This window comes from Varanus komodoensis, unplaced genomic scaffold (assembly GCF_004798865.1).
Source record: "Varanus komodoensis strain SLA01 unplaced genomic scaffold, ASM479886v1 scaffold5, whole genome shotgun sequence".
Taxonomy (NCBI): Eukaryota; Metazoa; Chordata; class Lepidosauria; order Squamata; family Varanidae; genus Varanus; species Varanus komodoensis.
In genome coordinates this window covers 16,808,459-16,820,869 of record NW_025336087.1, presented here as the reverse complement: position 1 = coordinate 16,820,869, position 12,411 = coordinate 16,808,459, and the positions used below count along the sequence as shown (strand labels likewise).

Here is a 12,411-nt window from a genome sequence, read left to right as displayed (position 1 = left end):
GAGTAAATGCATGGTTGTTAAATTTAAGTTCACTTTGTCACACTACTGTAGGTGTGAGAAGGCAATTGCAGAGAACAGAGGAGTGCTTAACATTCCTCACATTTTCTAATACTTCTCTGTAGTCCCCACCTTCTGTGTTTGCTTATTTGTTGTTTAAAGTCTTTCCCATCTGAACTGTGAGGAAAACCACCCCAGCTGAGAAACTTTTCCAGGGAAGAAAGAGGTTTAAACCCCATCACCAGCTTCCCTGCAAATGCCCCATGCCTTTTCACTCATGCTAATTGGCAGATACAAAATGTATGCATGCTGGAATGATGTTTTGGTCAGGAGTAAGAAGCTTAGACCTAAGGGAGGAAAGGTAAGACATTCCGGGTTCTATGCAGAAAGGCAGCAAGTGATAGTGATATAGAGGTGGATAGCTGTAATACATTTTATTCCTGTACTTGAGATGAGGGCTTTGGATCTTTCCACCTGAAGTTCTATGTGCACAAAGCCAAACGCTATAGATGTGGTGAATGTGCTGTACATGATCCTAGCTGGCCACATTTCATTGTGTTCCCCAGCCAAACAGAATTTGAAAAGATATAGTGAATGAGTCTGAAGATGTGTCTGGATAGGAAAACTCAATTTTAGAATATAAAAAGTGGCCATAACCTGCCTTGAAGAAAGAGCAGGGTATTAGTGCAGAATCATCGCTCAGGTCCACCGCATAGTACTTTCAACTTGATATATTAGTGCCTTAATCAAATTGGGCTGTATTGAGACTTAACCATACATACAAGAGATCCACTGAAGTCAATGAGATGGAAGACAGTTATACTAGCTTAAATCCTAGTGAGGTCAATGAGTTAATCCTTAGTATGGCCAAGTATCTCTTTAGCTCACTTACAGAAAGCCAGTTCTCTATGGTGAGATTCTAACCCCATTTGCTAAATTGCTGAATAAAGGAGCCACATGAGTCCTTCCTTCGCAGCAGGTCAAAGACTGAATCAGAAGGTCCCTCATTACACCACCACCACAAAACCATATTCAGGCTACAGATTCGTATCGACTTTCCTGGGAGTAAAGTCCACAGGACAAAATGGGAAGACCTGTGCAGAATGCATGTCAATTATTAGGAGCTAGCTCTAAAGTTGGATTAAATGAGAAGAAGCTTCTATATTTAAGAAAGAAAAGACCCTCCCTTCAGAGCTGTGCTGCCAAGGCATCCATGCGAGCATTGGGACCCCTTGCACGTGCCCTGTCGGGCAATGCCTGCACAATCATCTTAAAGTAATCAGCAGAGTGGCAAACATGAGCAGATTTGGCATCCCCAGCTGCTTTGATTATACCTTTGTTCTTTTGCAGACAAACCTGTCATGCCGTGTGAGGACATACAGAGAAATATTCCTGCTGGTTTTGAATGCTCTCAGTTGTGTGCCTTTTCAAGTACTGTGGTGCTCTGATGGGAAGTCATTTCATGTATCGCGAGTGCACAGCTGTTGACTTTGGGAAATGACAACTCTTCTTTTGAAGAGGAAAATGGGGGAACATGGATTGCGTGATCTTTTTAACATCTTGGGGATGCATACAACTTTGAGCCTACCCTGAATGTAGGCATGATGCTAAGAAGCCAAGATTAATCTTAGAGAGCTAGGTTGCTATGTTGTTTTTTAACATACTTCTATACAGCAAGATCACATTTTGGCAATAATGATTAAACAAGAGCAATATGCAGAGTTCATTCATCTTTCTTCTGGTAATGATGTGTGCATACAAATGGGCACATACACAAGCATGTCAAAGATTCTATTTTGTGGGAATTCTCTTGCTTTATTGAATCACATTTTTGCTGCCAGTATGCCCGGTATAACTTCTGGAGGGCATCTGCAAATAGCAGAAGGACAGCATGTAACCTTTCCACACCTACTACCTCTCTCTTTTCTACTAAATGCATATAATTCAAATAAGTCTACTTATTGGAACTGAATGGACTGTTAGTGGGCAAGTCCTCCCTCTTTTCCAGGTCATAGCTTTCAAAAACTTGAAGGCCACATTCTGCATGTTGCTGGAACTCCCTGGAGAGCCACATCAGTAGGTCCTGGCGCATACCAAATGTTTCCACAGTAAATTGAAATGGAGGTTGTTTTCTGTTTGCATCTTCAACATCCCATAAGCCACTTTACAAAAGCAACAGAATAGTCCTTGCTGTAATTTGTATTTCATGGAGGTATATTTATAGATTTATAGATTAAAGGTTGTTTATTAAAATCTGATTATCTAACCAAGACCTGAATTGAGAGGAAATAGCTTGAGTGAATTCAAATGATAGTGAATGACTAGCTGATTATATTGTGCCGATCTGCACACATGAATAGGTTTGAGGCTGCAGCACTACACAGTATTATTGACTATTGTCTGACTAGCAACTGCTCTCCTGATTTTCAAATGAAGTCTTTCCCAGCCCTCTCTACAGATGCTGGGGACTGAACCAGGGACATTTGCATTCAGAGTTGGTCTTCCACAAATAAGCAATGGCTCTCATATCACTTTATCCTTCCACTTAATCTTCCCATCACATACATGCAGTGAACAGCACGTTGGAGAACTGGGATCTGCATTCAGCCATGAAGCTCACTGGGTAACACGGAGGAAGTCACTATCTCCCATTCTAACCCCATAGGACCATGGCGAAGATGTATGTTGTACTGATCTCTGAAAAGAAAGGATAAGCTACAAATGTGATAACATTTTAAAACTCCACATTATTAAAGCAATGGGGGAAATGTCCATACAGCAACAGACACTGAACAGGTTGGATAAGAAAAGAAAATGTATCAGCTACTTCTCTTCACCCATAAGCATGTTTGGAAGACTGCAAACATCCGCCAAGCTTCTCCTAAGAAGAGTTAGGGCAATCTACATAGTATAATGGTCCATAAGAAGTTATTTGAAGAATGTCATGCTGAAGCAGGTATGACAAGAAACTGAAAAGAAAGAATGTCACCAAGAGATAACCTGAATCTGAAAGCATGAAGATATGTGCATACATATTTGTTTTTCCTTCACTTAAATTCAATTTTTCAAACCTCAAGCTATACCCCACATGCTTCTCGATGGTGTTTCTCATTTATTCCTATTATTTATTTCCTTTGTCAGCATTTACATTTTATCTGGGGGGAAAAATGGCTTTTCATACTGTATCTGACAGCCTCTGTATTTTAGATCCAAACTACCTGTCACATTTGGAAATATTTAATCTCCAGTTCAAAGTTGGGTCCTCCCTAGTGTGTGCATATTATGGAAACTGAATTGACTGTATTTGTCACTGAGGCCAAGATGTAACACAGTTTCTGCCTTAAAGACCTTTTCTTACCCCACAGAGAAAACAGTCATTTGATTCCTTTGCCTAGAAACCTTAGATATTTCAGTCACAGCTTCTGAAAAATTCAGAACTGCCATCCCTTTATGTTGACGATTATACTATTAGTATCTTTCCAGTACAGGATAGGATTGCAATTGAATATCAGTGTCACAAACATCTGCAGCCTGTGAGCACTTATTACTCCGGCGATTATCAGCAAAGTTGTACTGAGAGCAGTTCTCAAAAGAGTTGCAAACTGTATAGATCTATTACTTTTAGTGTGCAATTAATCTTGTTGACATTACTTATACGAGCATGGATTAAAATGCCTGAAAAGCATTCCAGAGAAATTCTGTTGCTCATTAATATTGATCAAAGGTTGTTGCTCTCTTTGTGTTAGAAGCTACTTAAAGATTACCTACAAAAGTATTACTACACTATTGATTAAAAAAAGAATCCCTGAAGCCCATTGCGCTTTAAAGCAAGACTACAAGAATTTGCTTCCAAGATAGATGTTTGCACACATTGCTTGTATCTACTGAATAATACCAATCACATGAAAAGTTTAATGACATTTTCTCTGTATATTATGACACAGTGGCCACTTTTATTTCTGTGGGTCGTTTCCAACATGGGTGTTTCCTGGTGGGCAAAACATACCTGTTTGTTGCCTACGTGTTGTATGAGGTTTTCTCATGACCAAAGACACTTCAGCACTCTAGGCACATCACAAGATTGAAAGAGGTTTCTCTCATATTTTTTGTTGGTTGGAACAAAATTTTGATCACTCAGCGTCAAGCTATACATTAGGCTAATTGACTGGCATGTAGTTGGAGTTTGTCTTCTTCATCTACTACTCTAGTATAAGCATACAGTCTATATTCATGTAATCCCTTTACTGAAGGAATTGTTTTGTTTAAAAAATAGCCCTCTGATAATGGGAAAGTTTAACATTCCTCTCCTGGAATGTAGCAGTCCCAGTGTGCATCAGGGCTGTGAGTGCTTACACACAGTTAAAAAATAAATCAAGCTCCAGCTGCATGCTTTGTGATTAGTGTAACATGTGGCTTGGCTCCGAGATACTTGGCACTTGCCCTGGATCACACATTTAAAAATGTCCCAGGACTGGTGTATGAAATAACAGATACGGAATTTTCTCTTCAGTATGGTTGACTGTCAGCATAGCTGGCACTGAGGATAGGTGCGGCTGGATACCTGTTGTGGCCCCAGCGGGAGTCCATTGACAAGAGCTGTTCCTCCTCTTCATTGCAACATGCATGTTTGCCTGACTCTTGCTGTGGCAAAAATGCCGTGGTGGCAGTGAGATGGACGAACAGTGGGTGCTGCTCCATATTTGTCCACTGACTATCTGTCAAGAAATCAGGTGGTCGCAATGATGAAAGGGTGTCAGGAAAGGAGAGGCACTGAGGGAGGACTGGGAGTGCTCAACACTCTCCCAGTGTTGGTCTCAGTTAATTTGCCTTCTTGCATGTAGGAAGTAGCCAAGATTTTTCTTACCACTGAAGATTGATGTGGGGTTCTCCCCGCAGATGCTTTCAGCCTGGTAGTACTCACTGAAATGCCAGTGTGACTACATGATGCTACCCTAGATATGAAGTTTCCTCTGGGTTTTTCAGCAGAAAAAAATGCCTCTTTCACGGGGAGTGAAGGGTTGTGGGAAAGTAGGGATACGGTTCACACCTCTCCCATAGGACTTTCTCAGATCAGGAAATCTGGGAAGCTATACAGCAATTGAAAAAGATGAATAATGGAGAAGAAAATCACACACAGGATGCTTGGCCACCTACGGTGATTAGTTAAGCTCAAAAATCCCACCAAAATAAACTATAAAATGACCTGAGAATGGCACACAAATATTGAGGACTCTTCCGGGAGAGGAAGAGAGACTTTGGCATAGCATTCACAATTCCACCTCTTCTCTGGACACAAAACCATCCCTTCACATCTGCTGCATGGCTTTTGGGGAAGTAGCAGTGTCCACATCTGTATTAGCAACAGGGCATATCCATAGACATCCTGCATACATTTAATGTTTGCAAGCCCAGGGGAACATGCTAAACCCTGGAAAATGATAACTAGAGCTAAGCCAAAAGTTCTCAGAAGACATTTTTTCTGAGAAAAGTTCTGAGATTTATCTTCTCTTCTTGCCTGGAAATAAAAGGCTGCTTTGTTTTTAATGCCAGCTTTGATTGTCAAGGACAGTATTAACGATGCCAGTTCCAGACTAGCATAGTTGAGGGATCTCATCCTGCGGCTTCTCAGGGAACAAAGCTACAGTGGATCTCATGGATCCCAGGCTGCCTCTGCGCCATCTCTGACACATTCTCCAAACAGAATCACCAGCAGCACTCGATGCATGCCTGTGGAGCTTTCTGTGAGCATCATCTCCAGCTGGCTCGTCTAACTTTCTCTCTAACGTTAAACCCCATTGAGCAAAGCAGACTTTTATAAGATTGTACCATAAGGAAGCACATTCCTGAGCCACTCTAAAGAAGAGAAGACATTTTATTAACTTGGTAATGAAGAATTTGAGGTGACTCATGACTCAAGAACATTGGTAGAACTCATTTTATTGTTAGCTACAGGAAGTGGCATAGGGTTTATGGATGGGGGAGGGCTCTTCTTTGGAATTTCAATCAGGATGATAATGTGAATCATATATTGGGAAGAAGTATCCAGATAAAATATTAATAAGATTGCCTTCTCCTCCATGTATTTGTCAAATATCCTTTTGAAGCTGTCTAGTGGTCATCACTGCATCTTGTGAAAATGAATTCATAGTTTAACTTGTGCTGAGTGAAGAATTATTTCCTTTTATCTGTCCTGAATCTCCCACCAATCAGCTTCATGGGATGACCCTGAGTTCCAATATGGAAGAATAAAATTATGGAAGAAGAAAAAAATTGCCACCACCTATACTTTCAGTACACCATGCATCACGAAATAATAACAAATCACCCTTGATTGGGAAAATCTGAATGGAAGCTATTTAATCTTCAGAAGAAGTGGCTGTACACTATTTAGCACTTCAGGGTTCACATGGATTTTCCTGCCCACTTTACTGCCATGCAACCGCTGGTGGTAGTTTTGCCCAGCAAACTGCATTACTAGCCGCCTGTGTCTTTGCTTCTCGGTTTCCACCTACTGCTGTGCTCCTAAAATGAGGGATTGCATGAAAGAACAGCCTCTCTCACACACTATGCAGCATGCTAACCAAAGCTGCTAACATGGAACTCATATTCAGAGAACAAGGTTTTGTTTGTTTTAATCTTTTGCACAGTGTTGCGAGTACCGCAGATAAAATGCAAGTCACACATTTCTTCTTGGTTCTAAAATAAATATCTTTTTTTATTGAACTCTGGTAATAAATGTAATGTAGCAAATTTATGCATTAGGAGTTGACAAACTTTCATAGAAGAGGGCAGAAAGTCTGCATATGTTCTGTTATACTTCTTTTTAGTTCTTTCTCTGGAAATGCATTTTTTAGCAAATTGAATTCTGAATAAATGTCCTTGAGGTAAAGATCAAAAATTCCTTTATATTCACATTATAGAGAAAATCATGAACTTCAGCAGAGTATGAAAAATGTGAAAATGAAATATGCAGTTCCTGAAAGTTAAATAAATCAGTATTATTTGTAAGTAAATTATTTTGTAGGAATTTTTGGAAACTAATTTATAACAAAATGAGATTTTACATGGACAAATAATTAATCTTTCAAAAAAAATAGTATTGCCTTCCAAGGAATGAAGATGAGTTTTTATTGTGGAGAAAAATTTATAAGCAATTGTGAAGAGCTCACTTCAGATGTTTTCAAGCATGTAATCACTTTTTAAATACTAAGACTATTGACTGCTAAGTCTTCCTAGCAAGCCATTTGAAGTAAAAAGTTTCCATGACTTGGTAAAGAAACGATGTTGTCTGTCCTTTTTTCAAGTCAATGGTTACGGTCCAACTGTGCATGGGCAGTACAATGGTCCATGAAGACATCCATGAAAAGGGGAAATCCATTCATAATTTGCATGCAATATCTGTAGCCAGGAAGGGTAGATGGTAGTTGAGTGTATTTGACAAGTCGAAGGCAACATGTAGGGGGAATGGGTGGAGGCAGCCAGAACACTCAGAAGATCGCAGAACAGGCTACTATGGTCTGCATGCATCTTGTAGGAACTCAGAAGGTACCTCTTTAAGGGAGATGCAGCTGCCTTCATGACTGTGCAACTAGGCAATGACCCCCTAAGAAATAGGCAGAACTTCAAAAAGGATGGGATTAATAGCAAGTTGTAACCTCTTAGCCTTCATAAGGTTTGAAAGGACCTCTTCTTACTGCTGAAACAATTGTTCCTCGTGGATGAGTTTCAACCAGTGACCTGCTCAGGATCATGGCAGATCTTGCCTTATCTTCTCATTGCCTGTCATGATCTTGCTTTACTGAATGTGACCTTGCTGATTTGTCATTTTCTTTGTCTTCTCTTTTTCTTATCTTTCAGGGCCATGCAATCCTAACCCTTGCCATAATGGTGGAACATGTGAAATTAGTGAAGCTTATAGAGGAGACACGTTCATCGGCTATGCTTGTAAATGTCCAGAGGGATTTAATGGGATTCACTGCCAGCACAGTAAGTCCCTACATTTCTCCTCAACCCCTTTGAAATCTGCACCTGCTGACCTCCAAAGTTATGTCTTGAAAATTGTGCTTGCCTTAGAATTGAAAAATCCATGATATTTAGTTTCTGTTCTCCAAATATCTGGGACAGGGCTGGTTGCAGGTTTGATGAAGCCCAGACAAGTGAGCTCTGGTGGATCCCTCCTTTGTTTAGGTGAATACTTTGGGCATACCTGGTCATGGCTGGCAGCTGTGATCTGAGAACCATCACAGGCAGAACTTCACTGCCTAATTTCCCACAATGCCTTGGAGCAATGTTTTGTCAGGGAATTGTGTAAACTTTATATGGCTTTTATCTTAATGCAATGTCCAGAGAAAACATGAGCAACTGCTCCACTGTTAATCACGGCCCTAGCAGTTCAGAATTGTACTCAGTTCTGGGGTGGTGGTAGAGGGGAACCCCAAAGAGATTTTTTCTTCCTAATTGTGTGTGTGTGTGTGTGTGTGTGTGTGTGTGTGTGTGTTTTACAAAGGCCTAGTTGCAAAAACCTATGCTTAATTTTTTTATTTTAATTCATAAAGATCATATGAATTCTTTCTTGTAGGGGTATGAAAAAATGAAATGTAGCCTGATTTGCTGTAGGGCACAAGGCTTCGTCTTGATGTTGTCAGCAGTTCATTTGGTTAATGACGGCCGAAGATGAAAAGGGCTGTTAAAAAGCAGATATTTATGCTAATAGGTTTCCTATATCTTCTTTTTCGGCCCATTTTAATACTAGGCTAGGACAGGTGCTCTTAGTCATGTTATTTAATTCAATGGGAAGTCTTTCCTAAGGGCTTTATTAATGGATATACTGGATTTGAAAGTGATGGTTTTCTACCATTTAGGCTGAAAGCAAGGATTAATTCTATCTAAAATTTGTTATAACCAGTTGGAAAAACGTCTATTAAATGATGAATTAGACACTGCTCCCTCCCTGCCGCTCTCTCATATTACTTTGGAATTAAACAAGTTAAGGGCTTCTTCACAAAATTCTTGTTTTCTCCATACCGGCAGTGCCAACTTCTCCCTTCCATGTGCTCCACTGGAAAAACAGAATGTGTCATTTGTGGGAATTGCTGTGGTAGTCCATTTCATGCATCAGACATCACAAATGGTGATGTGCATACACATGGTGGGCCACTGAAGCCTGAGCAGAAATTGGAGAGTTCTTCCATGAATACATTCAGCACACATGGTAGGACCTGAGTAGAGATGTCTCTGATGTACTACCAAGAAACTTTCTGAATTCTTTTTCTTCATACGTTGGTCTGTGTCAAAAAGGATAGGACCTAGAAAGCTCCTTGAATGCATCAATCCACCCATGTTCGTAGAGGCAGGGGGTGGGCGGGGCAGGAGACTGTTCAATTCAGCTACTGTCTCTCATAATCAGGAAAGTCCCATATACAAATGTGGCCTACCTGGACTTCTTTACTTAGACAAGAAATCTCCATATATAATGTTGTCTCGGCACTGGGAATAGTGCTAATCTAGGTGCAAGGAGATCAAACCGGTCATTGCTAGAGGAGATCAACCCTGACTGCTCTTTAGAAGGCCAGATACTTGAAGATGAAACTCAAATACTTTGGCCACCTAGTGAGAAGGAAGGACTCACTGGAGAAGAGCCTAATGCTGGGAACAATGGAGGGCAAAAGAAGAAGGGGATGGCAGAGGATGAGGTGGCTAGATGGAGTCACTGAAGCAGTCGGTGTGAGCTTAAGTGGACTCCAGGGGATGGTGCAGGACAGGAAGGCCTGGAGGAGTGTTGTCCACGGGGTCATGATGGGTCAGATGTGACTTCACAACTAGCAGCAGCAGGTGTAGCTTTCCAGCAGACAGATGCAGTGCCATTTTTCTGACCAATCTGGTCTGTTCTAATCTGTTTCCAGACAAGACAAAATTTTGTTAAGAAAAATCCTTACAGAAACTCATAGGCATGGTTTACATTGTGCATATTAATATATGCATTAATTTACATATTTATGAAAAAATGTATTCACATATTTATGCATTTTAAAATCTGCATATTATTGGAGACATCCGCCCATTGGCTAAAACATGAAAGTATGTGTGTTTTTCCTTGCACATTTTGTGTGTATTTTGGGGAAGACATTTGTTTCGTTTTACATAACTCATCACAAGCTGAGAAATGTAAAGATTTCCAATCACTTAAGTCTGCAAGGCGTGATTTAGGCAAATCAATTAAAAAGCAAAAACTGAGTAAATTTCCCACCTCTCCCTCTTATCAATAATTTAGTCCTAAGAATTTGTACAGTACTTTCCCCCAATAGTAAATATTCTACAACACTGATTGTTCTCCCATTGTTGATTGGAACCCAGAAAACTGTCCTCAAAAACACTAAATCTGTCTGTGTGAAATGTAATCTACAATCATTTCTGTGCAGTGTGATGCCCAGTGCCTGTGTGTTTCTTTTGCCACCACTTCTGCAATCAAAACTCTCCAACACCCATGTCCTTGATTAATCCAGTCACTGTGCTTTGATTGGATCTCACACCTCTCTGCTAGCTACTAAGAGAACATTTCATTTACAATGAATCCCATGATGTACATGATTTAGGCCAAGTGAGGAGCCACAGTTACATGAAAGATAACATTTCAACTACAGAGTAAACTGTTTATTGCTCCAGCTGATTGTCCACAATGTGGACAAGCTTTAATGACAATCCTGCTGAAGGAACTTTCAGTTATTCTCAGTAAGACACAAGAGAAGGCAAAGCCACAACTGTTATAGCTTCCCAGGGAATCCCTTTGGAAATCACCAATTTCTTCATGAAGGATGTCTCACATGACATTCCAGGCACCTGTGGAACACAATAGCAAAGACATGGCTTATGGGTACTATTTCGGCACATAGCTCCCACCAATATCTACTGACATCCATCTTTTTCTCTGCCATCTATGCCACAAAGATTTTAATTTTCTATATTTCTAAAGAAATATTGCTGAGGTGGTTTGATTCATAGAGCCCTCACTGCAGACTCTCAGTTGCAGTTCTGTGACTCCTGAGAAAGCATTGATTATAACTTTCCACAGCTTGTAAATGACACCACTATGCAGGGGACCAGGAACAATATTTAAAGTTGCTACTGCATATATTTTCAGATATTTGGAAATTATGAGAAACTACAGTAGAAGTGTATGAGCTGGTACTGCATAACTTGTCACAGTTCCAGGCTTCACCCCAAATGGGCTGCAGCTTTGCCCCCTCTTGAAGGCTGAACTAGACATTGTTTTCAAAATTAGCTGCTTTTCTCTAGAATAGGCATGGGGAATTGGTCTGGATTGGGACCCTAGTGGGAGGATGGAGGACTAACCTTTCCCTCCGTCAGCACCCCACCTCACCTGGCTTTGCATTGCGAAGTAATGAATCATTTGCTTTAAACTAATACCTCTTACACCTCTAAACAGGGATTGACCATTTATAACAAGAGATGTTCAGTTTTATAGGACAGCTTATATATATATATGGAATCATTCCCTTTTATATTCACTACTTATGAAGCATGGGTGCAAAACCTTAAGCCTTGTGACCAGATGCAGCCCTCTTGGTGCCTCAACCCAAGCTTCAGGTTTCCCCTGACCTATCCTCTTTTCTCCAATGATCAGTAGTGCAGTTTTTCCCTATCCCACAAGCTCCAAATGCCTTGCCTTTTTTTGCAATTCTGGCTCTGGTCCTTTTGCCCATCTGCTACTGGAATATGAGCGTTCAATGCTTCTACAAAATGGAAACTTGGCTGCAAGAGGTCCTGTGTTCTTGTTATGAAGTTAACTGGCCCAATCCAGTAAGACTGATGGCTCAGAGGACGTCTCTGATGGCTCAGAGGACCCAAGAGTACATAGAGAGTTGGCAGGGGTTCTCTCACGCCCGCTAGTCTCCATTTTTGAGGCCTCATGGAGAACGGGTGAAGTTCCAGGGGACTGGAGGGTGGCATCAGTGGTCCCAATTTTCAAAAAGGGTAGTAGAAGGGACATGGGGAATTACGGACCAGTTAGCCTTACCTCCATTATAGGAAAAACAGGCTCATAATAGAGAGAGATCTAGTGATGCTAGATAGGGAAGGGAGGCTGGCAGCCACACAACACAGCTTCCGCAAAAACAGGTCCTGCCAGACAAACCTTGTGGAATTCTATGACAAGGTTTCGAGATGGCTAGTTGGAGGGGATGCAGTGGATGTGGTGTACCTGGATTTCAGCAAGGCCTTTGACAAAGTGCCCCATGATATCCTAGTGGAGAAACTGAGGAGTTTTGGGATACACCAAAGCACTGTCCAGTGGATTAGGGCATGGTTGACTGACCAAAAGCAGAGGGTAACCATTAGTGGGGAATCATCGGGATGGCAGCCAGTGACAAGCGGGGTCCCCCAGGACAGAGCCCTGGG

General features: G+C 41.0%; 1 protein-coding gene across 1 annotated transcript in view; it reads left to right on the top strand.

Moving 5' to 3' along the window:
* The window catches only part of EDIL3 (EGF like repeats and discoidin domains 3), a 198,283-nt gene that overhangs the window by 60,616 nt on the left and 125,256 nt on the right, over positions 1–12,411 (top strand). Inside the window, exon 4 of the mRNA XM_044446122.1 lies at positions 7,855–7,983. Within this exon, the coding sequence (XP_044302057.1) occupies positions 7,855–7,983 (129 nt within the window). The remainder of the gene's footprint in view (positions 1–7,854; positions 7,984–12,411) is intronic.